The sequence below is a fragment of the Cryptomeria japonica genome, chromosome 1 (genome assembly GCF_030272615.1).
Source record: "Cryptomeria japonica chromosome 1, Sugi_1.0, whole genome shotgun sequence".
In the NCBI taxonomy this organism is placed as follows: Eukaryota; Viridiplantae; Streptophyta; class Pinopsida; order Cupressales; family Cupressaceae; genus Cryptomeria; species Cryptomeria japonica.
This window is the reverse complement of record NC_081405.1, coordinates 172,806,270-172,830,639: the sequence shown is the minus strand read 5'-3', so window position 1 is coordinate 172,830,639 and position 24,370 is coordinate 172,806,270. Positions and strand designations below refer to the sequence as shown.

At 36.9% G+C, this 24,370-nt stretch overlaps 1 protein-coding gene across 2 annotated transcripts in view; it reads right to left on the bottom strand.

Moving 5' to 3' along the window:
* Positions 1–24,370, bottom strand: part of LOC131036075 (probable ADP,ATP carrier protein At5g56450) — a 65,231-nt gene that overhangs the window by 4,092 nt on the left and 36,769 nt on the right. Inside the window, exon 2 of one of the 2 annotated variants that reach the window (XM_057967868.2) lies at positions 8,807–8,977. The exons of the other annotated variant lie outside the window; for it this stretch is intronic. Within the exon in view, the coding sequence (XP_057823851.2) occupies positions 8,807–8,977 (171 nt within the window). The remainder of the gene's footprint in view (positions 1–8,806; positions 8,978–24,370) is intronic. 2 annotated transcript variants of the gene reach the window in all.

The window sequence follows — 24,370 nt, the reverse complement described above, 5'->3', positions numbered from 1 at the left end:
AATGACTGGCAGATCAGACTCTCTGCAGATCGTATTCATTTACAGGCAGATTATTGCAATCATTACTGACACAACAGATTGGTATGCTGTGTCTTATTTATGCATTAAAGACTTTCTTACAGTCATATTATATTGGACTTCAGTTGGGAATAAGGGCATATGCATAGCCTATAATACACATGTTTCATTTGTTCTTATATCTATAAATTCAATAGATTTATATGTGTTAGTATGGTGTAATCAGATCTATATAACTATTATATTTAATTTCATTAATTTACTTATATAATCATAATACCAGAGAGATTAGCATAATAATGACCTAATCCTTAAGTCACTCCTATATTGCCCCTCATGAGGGTAGGTCGGTTTTGTTAAGGGAAAGGCGGAGTAAATCCATCCTAAAATAGGTGAGCCCCAAGAGGTGGTATGGACAGGTGTTCCTGAAACCCTTAGGGACTCCAAGTGGTGGTATGGATGGGTGTTCTCGACGCCCTTGGGCCTATTTGTGGAGGTGGTTTCCTAGCACCCTAACAAGTAATTCCCCACCCTCTAGGGTTAGTGATTAGGAAATGAGTAAGGATTGGGGGCTAAAATATGGTAATTATCACTTGTATTATGATTATCAATTATTCCTTAGTATTGATAATCTAATTTATGGCATAATGATGTATGTTAATTACTGAGAAACAGGCAGCCTCCTAGTAGGGGACATTACATCAACGTTGAACCATAAACCCTCTCTAACACTGAAATTTTTTAATTTTACCACTACTTACCAAATACTCTAACCTGAAGTAAGAGGTCATGGTCTAAGGAAAACGAGAAAACAGCCAACCAAAAAGGACTTTCTCAAGAGTCAAAACCAACAACAAAAAGGATAGGAGCTCATTATTACAGCAAAAGCCTCAAGCCTACACACAAAAAGGAGGTAAAATCTAACAAATTTGGAGCAAACAAGGCCCACAGAGAGGAAGCACAAAGTAGTACCAAGGATGATAAGATTAGGACACCTCCAGATGATGTTTTTACCTTCATGCTCTAGCCAAGACTTAAGTTACAGTTTTTTCAGGCAATTCCCCAGATCCAGGTTCAGCTCATTTCAGGTCCAGGTTCTTAGTCTGGTTCACCATGGGTGCAGGCAGGAATTGCAGCCCTTTTAATTTTTTTAGTTAAATTTTTTGTTGGCTTTTTCTTCACAATCTAAATTTTGTTTGTCATCACATTTCACAGAAACAATAAACAAAATGTCCATGAGCTTTTCTGCTACAGATCTGTTTCTCAGTTAATAGCAAAAGACCTGTACAAAAGGCATAGTTACAATTAGCATGTTACCCCCCTGCCTTTGATCATTTCCATTATCTGAGATGGAAGGATGCCAAGAAGAATAATGTAGAAAGGCCATCATTCCCTGATGGCTTCTCCTACTTACTTTTCTGTCCAATGATGGCCAATGAAAAGGTGCATAATAATGTTGCTATTACTATTTTGGTTGTATATAATCTTATAAACTTAATTATTAACTAATGTACTATTATAAGGCCATTCATATTGGTTGCATAAAATGCATTATAAAAAATTATGCAGGGCATGGAGCATAATTTCACGACTGTACATTAAAACTAAAACACATCTTTAAAAGTAAATAAAAATAGCTTTTCAAATAAAAATAAAATGAACAATGTAGATAAAATAAAATTATTCTTAAATAATACTAAAGTAACATAAAATAACTCAAGACTGATATCTCTCAGCAATTTTCAGATAGATGTATTTAAGATATATATACTAGTAATGTATTATTGTTAGAATAATATAGCAAGTTATTATAATAACCACATAACTTTATTGTCTATAGTAATGTATGTTAGGTGGTTATATGAACTTTATCTCTGTTTTTACGTGTGTACGTGTGCGTGTGTGCTTGTGCGTGTGTGTGGGTGCACGTGCGTGTGTGCGTGTGTGCGTGTGTGCGTGTGTGCGTGTGCACGCATGTGTGTGTAAAAAATTTCCCCTCACAGTCTTCAATATAATCGCATGAAATAGGATTTAACACCTCTCTCTAAGCCCCACACAGGAATCCCAACAAAAAATTTCAAGAAGCCCAACAGTGATAGCGTATTTACTTCCACCTAGCTCATAACCTCTTTACTCTTTTCCCAACTTGGCCCTCCACAAACATGACCTGTAACAAAACAAAACCAAGAAGGAATAGCCGACTTGAATCAACATACCCATAACTAAAATTTGAAAACAAAACAAAAGCATAGAAATCAAAATATCTACAAAGAGAGCTAAAAATCAACTACAATAACAAGAACATGTGAGGAAAGCAAGAAAGAACCAAAAAAGTCATGGGCTACCTTCATGGTTGAGCACTTCCACCATTACAAGAAGTTCATGCCACAATCAAAAAATTCAATGGAAAGCTAAATCCACTATTGACTCTTTAAAAATATCTTATCCAATGCCCTGTAAAACTTCAGTTTTGCAGCAAAAGTTGAAATCTCAAATCTCCCTCTGCGTGCACATGAACTAATAGTCAATCCCACAATGAAAAAGGAAAATTTTCCTTTCTGTGCACAAGATCATTTCCCAAGGTAGAGTAATGCCAGTTATGGCAGTTTATATACTAATGGATGTCAGTATTAGCTTTTTTCTTATCCCTACAGCTCTTTATAGATGGAAGTTTATTGAACATTGATTTTAGCAGATTTCTCAAACAAGTTGACATTTTTGTTTTTGTCTTGCCTTTCCAGCATGGGTATGATTCTCAAGATCATGGCTTGTCTAAAATGCTGTGTCTTACTTATAAAGTGATCTGATAAAATCCTTACTCACTATGCAAAAAAAGCCCCACAGAAATCTTCCAAGTAATCTGTTATGTTAGCAGCACTGCTGAGTTAATTTAAGGCTACGCTATTCATGGGCTATTTTAGGGGTAAAACGATTTACCTATTAGCAAAATGAAAATCCATTATGTAAACCTTGACATGCACACCACCCTTTTTAATATCTGTTTTTTTCTGTTCATGTTATTGGTAGCTTTGGTCACATCTTACCATAAACTCATTTAACCCCCAAGGACTCAACTACATAGGTGTCTTGGCTAATCCAAAAAAGAACAAGATGTGAGTCCCTCAGAAATCAAATGCATCAAAATGATCTCAAGTTCTCAACAATTCACATCTATCATAAAAATTGTCAAAAGTAAAATAAAAAATTATTACTTTTTAAATGACACTGCTTCCAGGAAGCCCTTATGAAATCATATGAGGACTCAAACAGGGCGAACACTTGCAAATTTCTTGAGTTATTGACCCATGCAATTAGTTTGAAATTCAACAAAATGAAAAAGAAATGATCTGAGCACCTTTGATTATTAGAATATTTACTTGTTATTTTTAGTTGTGTGTTTATTACTGGTCATTCATTTATATTTTAAGAGAGTTCTTTATTTGGTTGTTATATTTTCATGATAGAACTGGGAATTTCCATTTTTAGAGTCAGTTTAATGGTTACAACCAATTTGGACAACCGCCTAGTGATTGCCTATAAAAGGCCTGTTATTCTTTCAATAAAAAACGCTGATTTTGGTTTCATGGTATAAGAGCAGGTGAGGAACCATTAAAAAAAAAATCGTGCCCTTCTACCAAGATATAATTTCCAGAAATTTTTAAGAGATTTTTTTATGAAAAAATCTGAATTGGGGGTTTTTTTCCTGGGCAAATTTATTTTTCTGCTAAGGAATTTTCAGCACATTTTCTACTACATGGTTCAGCGGATTTTCTTCTGCAGGTCGTGTTTTTTGTTTTTTGCATGACTTGTTCTACAAAAATCACGACTTGCGCAAGGGTTCTGAGTTCATTGGCTCCAATTGTGATTCGGCGTGCAGATTTTTCGCAAGTAATTACGGCGACGCATGTTACCACGTTTTTTTTCCGGCAAATGTTTTGGTTCACAATTTTTCTACGTGGGTTCAATTTGGTGTTGCAACCTGTCTCTGTCTTTTGCGACAGGTCTCAAATTTTCTGCAAAATTCTTCACGATTTTTTGGGCGATTTTCGTTGGTGTTTTTCACGGTCTATGTACCAACTAGAGCTTTTTTTTAGGGCCTGCGATTTTTTTTTCACGAGATTTCTCAAAAAAAAATCTGTTAACTTGGGAGCTCGTTTTTTTTCTGCTATTTCTCAAACCTGACCTAGAATTTCTTGGCTTGTTTCAAATTTGCAAAAAAAAATTGGATTCTCAACAAAATTTTCAGGGTTTTCAGAAATTTTATGGGTCTTCAAAAATCTGTGCATTGGATTTCGTGCCAAGGTTTTGCACCTATTTTTCAGATTTTTTTAAGTTTGTACTAGCTGTTGCTGATGGTTTTTCATAGTTTTTAACAAAAATCAGACTTGTTTGAAGCTCGAGTTTGCCTCATTTTTCGTGCATAAGAAAACAAGAGGTATGGCGTCGTTGACCAACATCATGTTGGAAGGTAGTCAACGCTTCAACAGCAAGAACTACAATATCTAGAAGCAAAGGATGCTTTCTATTTTTGAGTACTAGTGCCTTGACCAAATTGTTCTAGGTAAAGAAACTCGTCCTGCAACGACGGGCGATGACCAGACCAAGTTTGATGAGCGTAACCAAGAAGTAGTTATGTTGCTGAAGTTATCAATCACCGATGAGATACTTCTATAAGTGCCATCAAGCAACAAAGCTAATGAGATTTGGGACCACTTGAAGAATATTCATGAGACATCCGACAAGAGTCTTGCGTTCTTTTTGAATAACATGTTCTCAATTATGATGGATGAGAAGATGTCACTACAGGAACATCTTACAAAGATCAAGGATATTTGTGACCAGTTGGAGGCTATTGGTCACAAGATGGAGGAAGAGGATATGATAATGATCACATTGAAGAGCCTACCCAGATGCTACGAACACTTTATTGAGACGCTTAACATTACCTCCACAAAAGTTGACTTGAAGTTTGATGCGTTGTGCAATAAGCTATTGCAACAAGCTAGGTGGAGACAGTAGTTTGGTAGTAACGTTGACATGGCCAGTGTGGAACAAGTGTTTACTGCCAAGGACAAAGGCAAAGGCAAGTCTGCTCAGCAGAAAGGACAACACACACCTGAGGAGGGGTTGAAGAAAATCACTTGTCACTATTGTGGTGGACTTGGACATATCCAGAGGTTCTGCAAAAAGAGGTTGGTTGATCAGATTTCCAACTAGGGAGGGTCTCAAGAGCAGGAGCAGACTCATGTCGCAAAGCATTCTAACAAAGAGTTTGCCTTCTATGCTTTTCGATAAGTAGATTTTGTCATCGGTTGGGTAGTTGATAGAATGACCATTAAGGGAGGATATTAGAATATTTTATTGTTATTTTCAGTTGTGTTTATTAATGGCCATTCAATTATATTTTTGGAGTTATTTATATTTTTAGAGAGTTCTTTATTTGGTTGCTATATTTTCGTGATAGAAATGGGGATTTCTATTTTTAGAGTCAGTTTAACGGTTCGTCCCAATTTGGACAACCGTCTTGTAATTGCCTATAAAAGGCATGCTATTCTTTCAATAAAGCACGCTGATTTTGGTTTCATGGTATCAAAGCGGGTGACGAGCTATTAAAAAAAAATTCGTGGCTCTTCTACCTAGATATAATTTCCAAAAATTTTAAGAGATTTTTTTATAAAAAAATCTAAATTGGGGGTTTCTTTTCTAGGTAAATTTATTTTTCTGCTAAGGAATTTTCGACACATTTTCTACTACATGGTTCGGCAGATTTTTCTTCCGCAGGTCGTGTTTTTTGTTTTTGGCACAACTTGTTCTACAAAAGTCACATGATCATGGCTTGCGCAAGGGTTCTGAGTTCATCAACTCCAATTGTGATTTCGCTTGCAGATTTTTCTTCAATTTTCGTGGTGACGCGTGTTATCGCATTTTTTTTTCTGGCGGATATTTTGGTTCGCAATTTTTCCGCACGGGTTCAATTCAGTGTTGTGACCTGTCTCTATCTTTTGTGACAGGTCTTAGATTTTCTACACGTTTCTTCACAATTTTAGGACGATTTTCGACGGCGTTTTTCACGGTCTGTGCACCAACTAGAGCTTTTTTTAGGGCCCGCAAATTTTTTTCACGAGATTTCTCAAAAAAAAATTGTACAAACTTGGGAGCTTGTTTTTTTTCTACTATTTCTCAAACCCAACCTAGGGTTTCTTAGCTTGTTTTAGATTACCAAGAAAAAAATTGGGTTCTCAACAAAATTTTCAGGGTTTTCAGAGATTTTCCGGGTCTTCAAAAATCTGTGCATTGGATTCTGTGCCAAAGTTTTGCACCTATTTTTCAGATTTTTTAAAGTTTGTACCAGCTGTTGCTGAAGGTTTTTCATGGTTTTTGACAAAAATCAGACTTGTTTGAAGCTCGAGTTTGCCTCATTATTTGTAAATTTTGTTCATGGCTCCCCCTAGCTCCAATTTTGTTGATGTGTTTTTAATGCACCTCGAACACAAAATAAAATACCAAGGTATTATATCCTCTCTTGAACAAAAACCTCTCAAATGCTAAGCTTCATGATCAAATGAGATGACTCCAAGGTTTATACTATCGTGTCTTGACTTTACATTGTGGATAGACTTAGTGATTTTGTTGGAATCACAAGGGGACTTACGTTTTGCTTGAACTTAGGTGGAACATGGAGACTAATCTTGACTTTGAAAATAAAGATGAAAAGGAAATGGGTTGAGAAAGTCTACTCCTAAGATCAATGATGACAATGAATGTTACTTAGACAAATTCCCTCAAACCAAGCTTTGTTTGTGTAAAAATTTGCCTATAGCAACCCAAGATCTAGAGGCCTATGAATAGCACAAAAGCAAGAGAGAACAAAATAGACAAGAATAGGCTTGTTGATGGGACTTCTCGGGTTAATCCAAGTGTGATTGCAAAGAAGGATGTGGTGTGGTCTAGACCAAAGCCCGATTGGTAAAAGGTTAATTTTGATGGGGCTTCCAAGGGCAACCTGAGGCCATCAGGGGCTAGGTATGTTGCACGCGTTTGGGAAGGTAACATCATTGCATTGGGCGCAACCAGGCTGGTGGTACGAACAAACAACGAAGCCGAGGCTCAAGCTGCGGTTGAAGCACTGAAGATGGCTAAAAATAGAGGTCTTAACAAAATCCAACTTGAAGGGGACTTCCAAATTATCATTAATGCAATAAATAAAGGGGAGATACACGCTTGGAAACTAAATAAATATGTAACCGTTGCAAATTCAATTTTGGCAACTTTTGAGGATTATTTGGTTAGTCATGTGGCACAAGCAGGCAATGAGCTAGCCAATAGACTATCAGATCGAGCGATTTCTTTTGATGAGGAAGGACAAAGTACGATGGAGGCTTTCAACGACAACATACACGATCCTCGGATTTATTGCATGGTGTGGGTTGGTGCCTGTTGATGTGTATTTTGTACACTATCAAACACAGAATAAAATACCTAAGGGTACCTTATCCTCTCTTGAGTTAAGCCTCTAATTGCTGAAGATATCGCAAAAAAGGATCAATCAGGATGACTCCAATGTTCTTCATTGTAGGGTCTCTACGTGTGGATAAGCTCTCTGTGGTATGATGTGATTTGCTGGAATCACAAGGGGACTTACATTTGATGACTAAACGTCTAATCTGCTTTGAATATTGCTGGAACACAGGCTCTCACTAGCTTTGATTTGAAAAAAAAGGAAAAAAGACGAGGGCGAGGAAAGGATCTAACCCTAATACTAAGAATGTAAGAGCAATGAATGATCTTTGATGAAATTCTAACTAAGTCTTGTTTTGACATCCCAGGACCATCTCCACAAGGTTAGTGTGATCTTCGAAGGAAAGCTTTATGATGTTCAAATCATCACTGCACGCATAGACACCATCAGGTTGATGCATATCAATGAAGAAGCCACAATTGAAGTTAAGCTTAAGCTGAATGATTCCAGTTGACTACACAAGGCAAGTCTGCAATCAACAAACTGCTAGTAGTATGGATATACGAATTTCACCATCAATCAAGCACATTTCTTCCATTCATCTAATAACATGAAATCAAATATGAAAGTATAAAGACCATGCAAATTGTCGAATCGACCCATAAATTTCACCATTTCTTCAATGAAGTTACAAGTCTTTTACAACAACATCTTGGCAACAATCTTTGCCTTCTCTCTCTACTCTACTCTAATTGCTATTCTATCAACTAGCTAGCTACTTTCTATTCACTAACTCCTTTCTAACTCTCTAACTTACTGCTTCCAACTACTTTCTATCTGTCTTCTATTAACTGCTTCTAACCATTCCCTTTACAAATGAAATGTCAGGCTTATATAGTGCCCTCAATACAATTCGATGGCTTAGATCAATTCGAGATCAATGGCCAAGATTTTACAATGAAAACCCTAATTAGGGTTTGTTACAACCATTACATAACATTTAATGCTTGACCAATGAAATAATTGTATTGCTTGGACACATGTCCTCTCTGGAAAATTCCACCAATGAATAGCCGAGGTAGGTACATCAGAGTTTGTGCCATCTCCCATGAGTTAGGTACATTGAATCTGGACATGCTGAGGTGGACCACACTGACTGGAGGAGTGATGAGTAGGATGCCACCTCGTCTAACACTTGTAACTTGGTAGATATTTGATTTGATATTGTTGAGAAGCTAGCTTTAACTAATTCATCTGGAACTATCTGCTTCTTCAACGAACCCTTTGCTCTGACTTCTTTTGTCTCTGATGTGCAGGATGATAATGTACCTCGCCTTGGAATGCTGGATTAGAAGAGGTCACCCTTGATGATGTTAGTCCGAAGAAGGCCATCCTTGTCGATGCTCGACTGGAGGTCGCCCTTGTCCTTGCTTGATCTTCTTGGAGGAGACCATCCTTGATATGGCTTGATTTTACAACTCCGGGATCTCCATTTGATGCCTACACAAAATATTAAAGTTAGTCTTTTGAGCATCAAACCTCAAAGCATGAAATTTAAGACCTTTCAAAGGTAAAACTTAAGATATTAATTTGAAAAAAGTCATGATAAATCAAGAACTATACATTTTCAAATTAATCATGAATGGAAATTGGATTTTCAAGACTTAGATTTTACAGAATTGCAATGGGATCACAATAAGTCTTGAATAAGAACTTCAAAAAAGTAATTCTTCATACCTTCCTTTGAGTATTTAAGTACAAAACCTTGAAAAATGAAGGAAGAGGACCGGATTTTGTTGGGCAAGATTTATAGCCCTCCCTTGGATGAAGTACGCCTCCTTTAGCCTTCAAAAGAGCTTCACCTTCCACTAGCTTCTCCAAAATCTGGAAATTCACCTTCAAACTAGTAAGAAATTCGCCCCTCCAATAGCCTTCAAGATGAATTTCGCCCCTCAAAATATGCTCTTCAAGTTCGCATGAGAGATAATGCAAGAATGATTTGAATTTGCTAAAGAACCTCTCCCATTATATAGAGCACTTACCTTGATCCTTGTTGAGGCCGACCTAGCAATTAAGCCTTAAAATAAAATTAAAAAAACCATCAAGAAGAAGGCCGACTTGATAAATAAAGACAAAATAATGCCTTGTGCGCTCAACCTTTAATTTTGATTTCAAAAATTAATTTTAAATGCCTTTATAATAAAAATTCGATTTTTTTGAGGCTCAAAATTAATTTATTAAATGCCAATTTAATTAATTTTTTCAAATATTCCAAAGTTAGCAATTTGGCATCTAATGCGATTTGGAGGATATTAACACCCAAATATGGTAAAAAATAATGAATGCCATTAACTTCGCTCTGGTCCCTTGGAGAGGGACAGGAGCACTTTTCTCAATCTAGGCCTTGCATTCCTCATTTTTAATTGCCAACACTTCATCTAGGCATCAAAAATGGCATTTTTGATTGGAGTCTTAAGTTTAATTCACTTGATCTTTATAAGGGACGTGCCTTATAACATTTTCGCCCTGGACCCTGGGTGAGGGACAGGAGCGCTTTTTCACTTTTGTCCTCAATCCTCCATCTTTTAATTGCCAATTCTCGTTGTGGGGTAAGCGATGATCCCCTTCATTCATTCTATGCATGCTTAACTTGTTACTGCAAGGCAAAATGAGCTCTCCCAAGATTTTCGCCCTGGTCCTCCAGTGAAGGACAGGAGCGCCTTTTCATTTTTAGGCTAGGATTCTCAAATTTTGAAGTCAAATCTTTGTTCACCATGCTTTAGAAGATCCTTCCCATCTCGCACAACCTTGCCTTAGCATAATCTCGGAGGAAATTGTTGATTTTATAAAAATCGCCCTGGTCCTTCAGTGAGGGACAGGAGCACTTTTGAGTCTTTGTGCAAATTCTTGATCACATTAATCTTCAAATTACTCTCCAGGCGTAGAATATCACATTTCACTACTTCTTGAGTCTTGGTAATAAAAATATCATTTCAAAATGCAAGGTAAATGGGCATATTTGGAGATTTCGCCCTGGTCCCTTGGAGAGGGACAGGAGCACTTTTGCCAATTGTCATCAAATTTTGCAACTCTTGGATCTCAATTCCACCTCAAAGCATTTTAAACATCATTTCAAACTTGCGCCTTGGCCTAGATTTGTCCAAAATTGGAGAGGAGAGCTAGATAACATGTTTTTCGCCCTGGTCCCTTGGAGAGGGACAGGAGCACTTTTGCAATTTCAAGCTTATCCGTCTTTTGCTAGCTTTCCAAATTATCTTCAATGGGCTAATCATGCCTTCTTCCATTCATTTCAATCACAAACTTGCCTTGGCCTTGCAAGAATTTGCACTTTTGGAAAAATCGCTCTGGACCCTTGGAGAGGGACAGGAGCACTTTTTTACATCTTGGTGTATTTCCTTGTTCTTTAAACCTCTCAATTGCGTCTAAGGCATAAAACATCATTCGTCCTTCCCATCCAAGTCAAGTTTTGCCATAAAATCTCAAACAAGGAGGAGAAACTTGAAAAAACGCCATGGTCCTTCAGTGAGGGACAGGAGCACTTTTTGTCATTTGGGTTGATTTACTCCTTTGTGAACCACTTAAATTATATTCAATGGACAAAACATGCCTCCCTTGACCTCTTCAAATCGTAAAATTGTCTTGATCCTGCAAAAAATAGTGCAAATTTGAAAATCAAGCTCCGGTCCTTTAGTGAGGGACAGGAGCACTTTTTGCCCTCTAAGCCAAATTGTCTCACTTTTCATCTCGAAATTCTTTGGCTAAGGAAGATATCATCTTGTTATACGCCATGAATAAGAGTTCAAGCCCAAGAAAGGTTTAAAAATGTGTATATAAAGAAAATCGCTCTGGTCCTTCAGAGAGGGACAAGAGCGCTTTTACCTTTCTAAACAAAAACTCCATCATTTCATCGTCTTTGATCAAGTCTGGATGCTCTATCACGTTCATTTCGTCCTCCGCCATGCCTTTGATGTCTCAATTTAACCAAACAAATCCAAGAATGACTCAAATAAGTCTTTTCGCCCTGGACCCTTGGTGAGGGACAAGAGCGCTTCGCCTTGGTCCTCCTGAGAGGGACAGGAGCGAAATTCGCTCTGGATCCTCAGTGAAGGACAGGAGCGAAATTTGACTTTTTGAACTCTCTATCAGGATAATTTTTATGGAATATAACATTAGAAATGTCACTTATACTTTAAGTTATATTCCATATATACTTTCAGGATGTTTGAGAGTGGTTTCAAACCTCCAGGAGTTATATTGCAAAATCTAATTTTTGGAGGTTTTTCAGTTTCCAGACTAAATCAAATTTCAAGATCAGGACTTTCAGACTTAGCCAAATTTCAAGATCAGGACTTCACTCCAGTAGGACCTGCTATCCTATTGATCTCCCCGACAGCACTCAAAAATGCAAAGGCTAACGGACAAAACCCTAAAAGACCTAGAAACAAACCCTAAAAAGCAAAAAAGCAGGGGTCCCCATTTGCAATGGGGCGATGTGTGAAAACGCCACAACAGTGCCGCCATTTGCAAAATTGCATTTATGAGATGGGATGGCGGCCAAAGGATGTGACAAGGGATATGAGCTATGTTTAAACCCCTTTCGGATTTGCAAGGTGATGTATTGTGGGGGTCACGGGTGGTGGTGTCCAATTGTTGCAGAAGGTGGTGAGCGGGGATAACAATGGAGGCGACATTTTCTCTAATTACCCCATGCCAACAACTTGCATTCATGGGACAGATTTCAGAAAAGAGGCTACGAGGGTTGTTCAAGCACGAGGAGGTGAATTTCCTACAAAATTTTAGAGGTGATTTTTGGTGAGGTGTTCGTGAACACTAAACACTAGTATCACACCAACATTGACATTGTCTCGATGTTGGTGGCGTGGGGTTTGGAAGTTGGGAAGAGAGAAGAGGTGGAAAGGGTTGTGAAAGATTGTGTAGAGGAGGAATGGTTATATGATCTGTAGTTTGTAATGGCTCGAGTGGTGGAGGGGGAACAGTTTCTTCTTGAAGAAGAGGAGCAAGGTTCGAAGGAAGACAACCCGAAATTACTCATGTTGTTTATTCATTGGCCGAAGGGAATAAATTGTGAGGAAAGGCGAGCAGAGGCTTACATCGGTTGGGAGGCTTTGAAATTCTTCCTTCATGAGAAGGAGCAGGTGCAAATGAAAGGGAAGGGTACTGCTGAAGCGGAGTCGAGTGCAGAGCCGAGATTCGCGCAGAAAGACTACTAGAACAATGGGCCTCTGAAAGCCACGAGGAAGTGATTGAATTGTGTCTTTGTTACATCCCATTTGTGCCCTAGTTTTTTTTATGCTACATTACGCCATGTTGTTTGTGCCCTAGTTGTTTTTTGCAATATTTACGCAATGTTAACCATGCCCTAGGGGTGTTTCATGTTATAATTGAGTGATGATGCCCTAGATGATATTAGTGCTCAGTACAGTGAAATGATGACTTTCAACGGTTAAATTGATGTTTTGATATTTAAGATGTTTTATTTTTATTAATAATATTTTGAAATGTTAGAGTTAAGACAAGATTTCAAGCTAATTGTTTGAACTGACCAAGTGTGTGCAAGAGTTTGTCGTCCTCCGAGAAGGGAGGGGAAGTATCATCAAGTCGGGAGGTAAGGAAAGAGAACTTATGTCATCTGGAAACCCTAACCAAAAGTGAGACAAGTCGTCTCATGTTGACCATGTTATTTTCGTCAGCTTGTCGTGTCAAGTAACCCTAATTGCTCTAAATAGGTGTTTAGGGTTTCTCCACTCTTATCTTGGACTAGGGATTTCAAGATAATTTATTATTAAAATTACTATTAAAATTATTAATATTATTAGTAGTAATAATGTTCTTTTATCCTATTTTAAGAAAATCGTAATTGGCTAATGCTTATGTTTATATACATATTTATTGTAAATAAATACATGTAGATGTAAGAACGTATATGCAAGTATTCTAGATATGGATGATACATACATATACGTGCTTGCATAGGCGTGTATGCATGGACTATTTAAATATATATATATATATAAATATATGTAAATAAATGTTGTTTTTTATCAACGTAAGTCTATTCTTCGATATACTTTGGCCAATTCTTATTTTTGGTGTAAATAAAATAACCTTGCTCGGGAGACTTCAATTTTATCGGAAGCTTATGATGTAATTTTATCAAGCATCGAATAATATTATTCGGCTTGGATATTAAGTCATATATCGAATTTACTAGCTTCATAAGAGCTTAGACCACCCTTGGAAGCTTATTTTCTTCACTTAATAAATATCAACACTTAATATTGAGGGCATCAATATAAGCTATTGGAGCGATTATGTTTTATATTGGTAAATAAAGCTATACATATCGATTGGGGCATGAATGAAAGTAAAATGTTTTAATTGCAAACTTTATCGGGCATAATGTATAAGTGAACCCAAGACGCATATTTAAGGGAATAGAGTTTTATTTAAAAATGGAATGAATAGAGACGATTATAATATACAATACTTTTGGCGTGATTATTTTTACCTTGCCGTCAAGGAATAAAGCATGAAATAGGCGTGACTGGAGAAAAAAAGCATTTTTTGTTTGGGGGCGTGGCTAATATCTTCTCCGTGAAGACAAAGGGTTTGCAGGTGATTTTTGTGTGGCTACATGAGTCAATTGGGGGGGAAGCTTGGCTTTGTAAAGAAATTCGAGCTCTGCAAACATTGAGAGAAGTCTTTTTAAAGATTTACAGCAACGGTGGTAGGGAGATGAAAGGATAGCTGGAGTTTTTTCTGCATGAGTTGATGAACATTCAGAAATTTCAAGCTTCTCAAGAAATTTATCGATACTTCCCTCCATTACCAAGTCATGTTAAATAAACCCAGTGCAACCAGCTCTGCATATTCTTTCATTCTTCTTTTTGAGCTTGAAATTTTGTGGCTTAAATGGTACGAATAAGTTGCATAAATACTTATTATATGATATGTCTGAGAATTTGAACAAAATGGAGTTGGAATAATGTATATTTATGTGTTGTTGAAGGTGGTTTATTTTCTATTATTTGTTAAGAGTTTATTTTGCTTCAGCATATATCGCATTAGGATATGAATATAAGTTTTATGTTTAAGGAAATTCTGCAATCCCTCCATACAGCATAGGGTTTGGTAGAGATTAACTCTTAGCCAGTAATAGAGTAATCTCTGCCATGCAATAGGTTCTACGGCTGTGAAGGCCTCACTCGAACAGTAGAATTTAGCTAGAAAAAAAAAAAATGAGCTTTTAATTAACAGTTGTGAGTAAACTTTATCAGTAGATAAATAACACACCATGTGTAGATACAATATTTAATTAAAAGTTGTGAGTAAACTTTATCAGTAGATAAATAACACACCATGTGTAGATACAATATGGCTGTGAGTTACAGTACGGCTAGGTATACATAGTATGGTTGTACATATACAGCATGGCTATGTATACACAGTACACAGTAGGGCTGTACACTTACAGTATGACTGTGCATTTATGCAATATGGCAGAATTTTATTACTTAGATGGTTAGGGAAAGATATTTGCCTAATATGAAAAACCGGTCATGCAATCTTGTGATAAGAAACCCCGGTAGGGTTCTCAATTAAACATTTTTAACCCCTGAGGTACATTAATACTTAAATTATCCAAGAAGGTAATCAATGAGCTGCTTATATTGCATTTTCAGCTCTGGCATTTGAGATACAAGAAAACAGGTACTATTCTTCAGTTATGAAGCTGTTCTAGAACTTGAGTTTAACCTTGCCTGATAAGATGACTAATTTTCTCCTTAGTTGGAAAAAGGGAAGGTAGGCAAGAGTAGCTTTTCAATACTCAAAAATGCAGTTAGCATATCAGTATAACAGAGCACATAAACATTGCAGTGATAGTAGAGTCATGGCATGAATGATAAACTTATGGATAATAAGGGTACAAGAGAGTTGGCATTCTATAGCCTATCTTACCTTTTTAAAACTAAGGCATTATTGTCAATTAAACTTATGTTGCCATAAATGGAGAAAGGAACAAATTAGGAAACTGCTTTAGAACTAATGTCTGTCTACTTAATTTATGTTTTGTTCATGACTGGCAATTGGTCACTAAGTGGTTGTGATAATGTTAAACCAAAAACTTAAAACCCTAAAACAAACCTATGCCCGAGAACCTTAAGTATTGTAGAAATTTTTCAATTACTTGAAATTACAAAAGATAACCACACAGCAAGTCAGATAAATAGATGAAGACCAGGACACCAGAATATCTCGTGGAAAACCCTTTCAGATAAAAAACCATGGCATGCAATGAATTTTATTAACAAAGAAGGGCACCAACCCAGATTACAAAAGATGAGCACCTACTCGCTGCAAAGCAGAAATATCAGAGCACCATTAGAGGCACCAACCTTTGTCTAACATAGCCTCATACAGAAAATAAACAATGAAGCAGCTTTACAATAAGAAATAAGCTTTATTGGAACTTTACAACTGCTCCTGTGACCTTTGGAAGAAGACAAATAGTTTCAGAAAACTCAGCTTCCCAATCCAATAAGATACCTTCATTTCTTATATCTTTTCCAGCTCAGTCACTCCTATATAGATGAATCCCATTCAATCGAACCAAGTGCAGCATCAAGGTCCAAATACTACACCGAATCAGCTTCAACCCCAAAAATATATCTTAAAAGATCCTCATTCAAACATCTGACTGTGTATATATATTGTTTTTTTTAAAAAGCCCGAAATCTATTCTATCACTTTACTTAGCAGACCCGCATAACATACACTCTACGATAGTCTGCTCTAAACGTTACAAACTGCAACCACACACCCAACATCCATTCAAAAATATCATATTTAATTTTCTTTAATGCCCCTGCAACCATGTTCGTCCATAGAAGTGACTCCCAAAAAAAAATACGCCCACATAAAAAAGGAATTTGCATCGACCCATGCTCTATTCCTTCCAGCAAACACTGCAATCATCACTCTGCCATTATATTTTAATTAACGCCTTAGCCACAATTTCCAGCACCATATTTCAATTTCATTATTACAACTTCATAAATCGAATTTTCAAAAGAATACAGCTCCGTAAAAAAAATGATAACTTATTAGATAAAAGAAGTCGATTCAAACTTTGATTGAGAAGAAAAAGAAATCCATAGACCATCACGCATGCACACTGTCATTAAAAACTATCGGCTGGAAATAACTCGGCATATAGGAAAAGAATCACCAGGTCATATGAATGCCATGCTGGAAATAATGGCAGAACTGTTTGCAAGAAATACTGGCAGCATACCCCCACAACTTCAACAATAAAAAACGCTCATGAGCAGTAGCGCAATTCCAAGAAGAATAACACAAGGCACAGAAAACACGACTTCAATAGAAGTCGTAACTGCCACAGATATGCACCGCAAAATTTTATTAAAACTTCCAATAAGTTTTCAAACCTTTGTTTTAAACAATTACAGATTTTATTTTTTTAAATCTTCCCCCACGATGTTTGAGGCATTTAAGGTTCACAACCAAAAAGAATCGAACCACTCAACTGGATACGTATATATAAAAAAAAAACTGGCTAAGGTAAAGTGTGGACCCCTTAGAATATTCAGGAGCAGGGAATATTCAACCTCCATGTGGCAAATAGAAACACAACACTTATTCAACCTCCATTTTGGTTCGAATGAATAAAGCAAGCATGAAACAAATATTAAAAAAAATTCCCACAGAGAATATAAGAGTTGATGTGGCATAAAGGTCTAATTTGGCATAAAGCTAACTACTAACCAAAACAAATAAGCACACAGGCAGCTCAAGTAATTTGACATCAATGACTGAAAACTTCAACAATCTCCCCCTTTTTTGTCATTGATGGCAACACCATCTCCATTTCGAATCAAGGAAATAAAATTTCTCCATTTCTCCCCCTAAAATCATGCTCCCCCTTTCACATCAATGACTGATACAAAGCTGCAAACTGATAAAAACCAATGAATAAACCTACACAAACTGAACTGGGGCATAAGATAATACAAGAGATGCTCCCCCTGAGAAATACGCTCCTTCAACGATGGAGTGAAACCACTCCTAACTGTTGTCTTAGCCTTTCAAAGGTGTCTCTAGGCAAGGGCTTTGTAAAAACATCTGCAAGCTGATCTTTAGGGAAACATATTCAAGCTTCACTTGCTGATGACTAACTTGTTCACACAAAAAGTGATATTTAATTGGAATGTGCTTAGTTCTAGAGTGTAAAACTGGATTTTTAGATATGCTAATAGCACTCATGTTATCACATAGAATGGGAATTGGCTGATTAAAATCTACCTTGAAGTCTTGCAATGTTTACTTCATCCAAAGAACTTCTATATAGCAGGACACTGCTGCTATATATTCTCCTTTAGCGGTTGAAAGAGAAACGGAAACTTGCTTTTTGCTGTGCCATGAAACCAAACACTTACCAAGGAAAAAGGCACCTATGCTTGTGCTCTTTTAGTCATCAATTGAGCCACCCCAATCTGCATCTGTGTATGCTGTAAGCAAGAAGTCATTTCCACTTGGATACCAAAGGCCATACTCCATAGTACCTTTAAGGTACTTGAATATTCTTTTAACTGCATGAACATGTGTCTCCTTAGGGGCTACCTGAAACCTTGCAGCATAACCTACAGCCTGCATTATGTCAGGTCTAGTGGTTGTAACATATAACAAGCTACCTATCATAGAAGTCATTTCCACTTGGATACCAAAGGCCATACTCCATAGTACCTTTAAGATACTTGAATATTCTTTTAACTGCATGAACATGTGTCTCCTTAGGGGCTACCTGAAACCTTGCAACATAACCTACAGCCTGCATTATGTCAGGTCTAGTGGTTGTAACATATAACAAGCTACCTATCATAGACCTGTAGAGAGTTTGATTAACATCTGGTGATTCATCATCCCTACTGAGTTTACAACCAGTCACCATGGGAGTGCTAACAAGAGTACAATCTTCCATTTTGAATCTCTTCAACATCTCTCTAATGTATTTAGTCTGAGAGATAAATATACCTTCCTTAGATTGGTGAATTTGCAGCCCAAGGAAAAATGACAGCTCTCCCAACAATGACATCTCAAACTCCTTCATATTATTTGCAAAAGCTTCACACATCTGCACACAATCACTTCCAAAGATCAGATCATCAACATAAACAATCACAATTAACATGTTTTTACTTTCCTCTTTGATGTAAAAGTTGTTGTCCGCAACACCTCTTCTAAATCCCTGCTGAAGCAAATAACTCTTCAATCTGTCACACCAAGCACGAGGTGCTTGTTTGAGGCCATAAAGTGCCTTTTTCAGCTTGCACACATAATCTTGATGCTCTGAAATAAAACCATCAGGGTGTTCTACATATACCTCTTCATTCAAATCACCATTCAAAAAGGCAGATTTAACATCCATTTGAAAAACTTTAAAAACTTTGAAAGAGGCAAAAGCTAAAATCATTCTAATAGCCTCTAATCTAGCAACTGGTGCAAAGGTTTCATCAAAATCTATACCTTCAACTTGAGCGTATCCCTTACACACTAACCTTGCCTTATTCCTTACCACTTGGCCATTCTCATTCAATTTGTTTCTAAAAACTCACTTTGTATCAATCACATTCTTGTCTTTAGGCCTTGGAACAAGCTTCCAAGTTCCACTCTTGTTGATTTGGTCTAACTCTTCTTTCATAGCTGAAACCCAAGACTTATCCTTTGTTGCTTCTTCAAAAGTCTTTGGTTCAATCATGGACAGCAGTGAGATATCATCATCCTCATAGTAATTTACTTGTCTTCTTGATGCTCTAGGTCTATCCTCTTGCATAATCTGATTAACAAGATGATTTTCTCAACAAATCTTGAAGTAGACTTGAGGGAAGTTCTAATTGTAGTTGCATTTCTGTCATGTGAAGTTGTAGGACCAGCTGATGCATCTGTTGTACTTGTCTGATTTTTTGTTGCTCCACCTTCAAAATGTGACTCAGCACCTTCATTTTGATCCTTAGATGTATTTCCAGAATTGTTGCTGGCTGTCCCACCTTGTGAATTGGTAAGAATTGGCTGGCCAACATTTTCAGCTTCAACACCTTGCAAGCTATCATCACAACTTTGCAATCTTTTAGCATAATCAGCAATCTCATGAATTTTTACATTTGTGGTTTCAACTATCTTATGCAATCTTTTATTGAAACACTTATAGGCCTTACTTTTTGAAGAGTATCCTAGAAAAATACCTTCATCTGCTCTAGGATCAAATTTGCCTAAATTGTCTTCATCTCTTCTAATGTAACATGGGCTGCCAAATATTTTAAAATACTTAACAGTTGCTGCTCTACCATTCCAAAAATTCATAAGGTGATTTGTTATGCTTTGCTCTTGCAAAACTCCTATCCTAAATATAGACAGCAGTGTGAACAACTTCTTTCCAAAAAACAGTCACTTACCTTAGACTCATTCATCATGCTTCTAGCCATCTCCTAGACTAATCTATTCTTTCACTCAACCACCCCATTTTGTTGAGATGTCCTAGGACCAGAAAATTGTCTCTTAATGCCATGATTTTCACAAAAACTTACAAACTCATTCGAAGTGAATTCACCTCCATTGTCAGATCTCAGACATTTGATTTTTTGTCTCTTCTCATTTTCAACCAAAGCTTTGAATGCTTTAAACTTCTCCAAAGCTTCTGATTTTTCCTTCAAAAGGCCCACCCAAGTCATACATGAGTAATCACCAATTAATAACAAAAAGTATCTCTCACCTTGCATGCTTGTTGGCCCACACAAGTCAGTATGAACCAGCTCCAAAGGCATTGTGCTTGAGTACTCTTTAGCTTTAAAACTCCTACAAGTTTGTTTGCCCAACTAACAATCTATACATACTATATCAGATGGCTTAGTGAGGTTTGGCAAGTCTCTCACCACTTCCTTCTTGCTGATCTGAACAAGACTATGAAAACTTATATGACCAAGTCTCATGTGCCATAGCCAAGATTCATCAAGAACACTCAAACAACAAGTTTCATTTTTAGCATCATCAAGAATGTATAAGTTATTCACAGCCCTATTAGCTTCAGCAATATGAACACCATTTTTATTGATTTTACAGCAGTCAGAACTGAAAACAAACTGTGACCTTGATCACACAGCTGACTAACACTAAGTAGATTATGTTTCAATCCTTCAACAAACAGCACATTCTCAACCTTAGTCTTACCATCACTCAACATGAGTGTACCTTTTCCAGAAACTCTAGCAGAAGAGTTTCCACCAAATCTAACCTTACCACCAGTGTACTTCTTGAGAGTTAAAAACTTACTCTCATCTCCAGTCATATGTCTAGAGCAACAACTATCCACATACCAAATATCTCTCATTTTGTGCAAGTAGAGTTGTTTGTACAATCAAGGACTTGTTGTGACCTTTTTCACACATCGCCCCATTGAGAATGGGGATCCTCCCTTTTTCCTGCTTTCTAGGGTTTTCGTTAGTCCCTTGTAACCTCTCGCATCAAGTTTGTCAGTTTTGAACGACCTTTGTTTTGAACATTATGATTCAATGTGTACAAGCCATGGTTAGTACAGAGTCTAGACGTCGTCATTGTGTCTAGAAAGCCCAAAAGACGAAGATCGCAATTGATTTGAGCTAATTTGGACAACTTTTTATTTTTGGAAAGTTTTTCTTTTTGCTTTTTCCTATTTTTAGGAAGTTTCGTTTTTGGCATTTTGAGCATGATCCCCAAAATGGCTATGTTTAGAAAGTTTAGCAATCAGGACAACTTCTTGAAGGATGTCATCTCCTGAAATATTAAAGACAAGCTCTCAATCAAAATCAAATGATGACAAGAAGAAACAAATTTCCATGCTTAGACAATTTCTTCACACAAATTGGAAAATTCAAGGAAGATATCCAACACGCTAAGGTGGCACCTCGTCATCTTCCAACCAATCAGATTGTTCCAAGTCAGCATGTCTAGGTTCAACGAACCTGACTTATCCACAGAAGCTTCTAGAGGGCATACTTCACAATGCAACAACCTTCTATTTTTATTGTTGGTTCATATTTAGCAAGAAGGACAAGTGTCCCCAAATGTAATTTTCTCATTGGTTGAGGGGTAGCTAATTTTAGGAGGGTTTTGAACTTTTAATCTGGGCCCTTAATCGTTCTTCGATCTCGGTCGTTCAAATTTCTAGACTGCTATATAAGGTTACCTCCTCTCATTTGGAGAGTGAGGGTTTTTAAAATATTGTTGCAAGACGGTCATTTCCAGATAATACATTACTTGTGTGCTTTCTCTTAAGGCCTTGTAATCTCTTTTATCTGAATGATTAGCAAGGTTTTCAATTTCCTCAACACAATAGTTAGATTTTATTTCATGTTGTTAGATTGAATGCAAGATCTGATAAGTATTGATTTATGGTGTTTCTCCATTCATACTTTTGGTGAATGGATGATTTTCATTCACTGTGCAAAGTTAGTCTGAGCTTTCCTTTGTGTATGCTTAGCTTCTGATCATTAGCACATCCCTTGAAGATTGCATCCACTTTGTGTAGTTGTCTTAAGTGAGGCGAAGCAAAGTGTGGTTTATTGAGTTCACTGAATCAATATCGTCTCGTGAATTCCTAGGAATAGATTAGAACTTCTAAACCCTTATCTCCTTTTCAATTTTTCCATGATCCAAGTCCCAAATGATAGAGCTTCATTGTCCAAACCTTCATTGTGAATTGAACAATCCAAGCGTAAATCCATTTGTGTATTATCAACAAATCACAACGCCCATTGAGCTTATCCACACGTCAAGACCTGACAAAAGAAACCTTGGAATCGCCATATGATCTTCTAGCAATCTTAGCATATGCGGTGATTTTTCAAGAGAGGATAAATTATCTTTGGGTACTTTATTCTAATGTTTGGCATATGATAAAACAGACACCAATAGGACTTAGTTTTAACGTCCTTTTTCCTCCAAACTTTGGTTTCCTTTGCATTGTTCTTAATATCCTTCTTCAGAAAATCAGCCCTGTCATTCTTACAAAATCTTGCACTATGCCCTATGTTATTGCATTTATAACAAACATAAGTATAATCTCTCAGAGGAGCAAAAGAATTCTTGTTTGCAAAACTTAAATTATTTCTAAAAGACATCCTACAACTTGCTGCCTTGTGTCCATAATAGTTACATGCAAAACAATAACCATGAAAGAATGAATAATTAAACTTGGTTAAGTGCGCTTGCCTAACACTGAAGGCTATCTGAAAGCATTATTTCTAGTTTTTGTTGATGAAAACTTTGAATTTTCTCCATTAGAAGTATGTTGTCCCACCTTCGAACTTTCTCCTTCTTCAAGACCAACACCACTCTTGTCTGAGCACTGTTTTTGAGAAGCTAACAAGCTGTCCAAAGATAGTGAGCCTTTCTGATTTATCTCTTCATGATTCAGCAATGTGGTTGATCTTTCTATCTTCCTTAGCGAGGCTATCTTAGCTTCAAGTTTTTCACAACTTTCAGCCTTTACTTTAATCTGATTTCTCAAATCCTCTTCAAATTTCTTAGCCTCAACAATCTGAAATTTCATATTATTCATTTGTTTTTCTGCATCTTCTAGAGCTTGTGATTTTCTATCTTTTTCTTCAGTTTCCTCCTTAAGCTGAACCTTCAAACCTAGATTTTTCTTCTTAAGAATTTTGATCTCATGAAGAGCGCTTATCAATTCTTGCTCTAAATCAACTTCTCCATCATCTTCTCCAAGATCACTTTCAACATGCTGTTTTTTTGTATGAATTTCTTCCATGGCCATGAATAAAATCTCATCACTAAGAAATTCTTCATCACTTTCAGCAGTCGATTCACTTTCCTTCTTTGAATATAAGCTCTTCTTAAATTTCCAAAACTTCTTGTCTTTTCCTCTATACTTCTTCTTATTGAACTTTGGTTTCCTTTCACTACTGCTGTCTTCATTGTCTTCATAAGGGCACTTTGCTGCAAAATGCTAAATTTGCCACAGTTAAAACACCTGAGAGAGGTCTTCTTCTTGTTTTTGCTAAAGTCCTTAGATCTTCTAGTGAACATTGCATCTTCTGAATCAGCATTATCATCCGAACTATCACTTGAGGCTTGCTCCACTTGTTTTCCTTTCTTCGAAGCTTTGAAGGCAGTCTCCCTTTTTGAAGGTTCAAGATTTGTCCTCATCTCATATGCGATCAGTATACCATGAAGCTTGTCAATGGTCATTTGATCAAGGTCAGCCATCTCATCAACTGTAGAAATTTTTGCATCAAATCTTAATGGTAGAGACCTTAAGATTTTTTGTATAACAACTTTATCATCAACTGATTCTCCTAAGCCTTTGAGAAAGTTGACAACTTCATCAACCCTTAAAAAATATGCTGCAACATTCTCATCTTCTTTCATTTTCAGACTTTCGAACTACATTCTATGAGTCTGAAGCTTGGTTTTCTTCACTTTTTCATCTCCTTCGTACGCATTTTTCAGTTTGTCCCACATAGCTTGAGCATTGTCACAGTGCATGACTTTCACAAACTCAGATTCTGACAGCCCACACAAAATAGCATTCATGGCCTTTGCATTGCTTTCAAAGACTCTATTTTCATCAGCAGAAGACGAAAGATTTTGAGGAGTATAGCCAGTTGAAACAGAATTTCAAACATCAAAACCCAATGACATCAAGTAGGCTCGCATCCTAACACACCAAAAACCATAGTTTGATCCATCGAATAGAGGGGCTCTATCCATTGCTAGTCCTTCTAGAGCATTCATTTTGCACTCAAACAAAAACAACCTTCAAGCTTTTAAACTTTTGGAGAA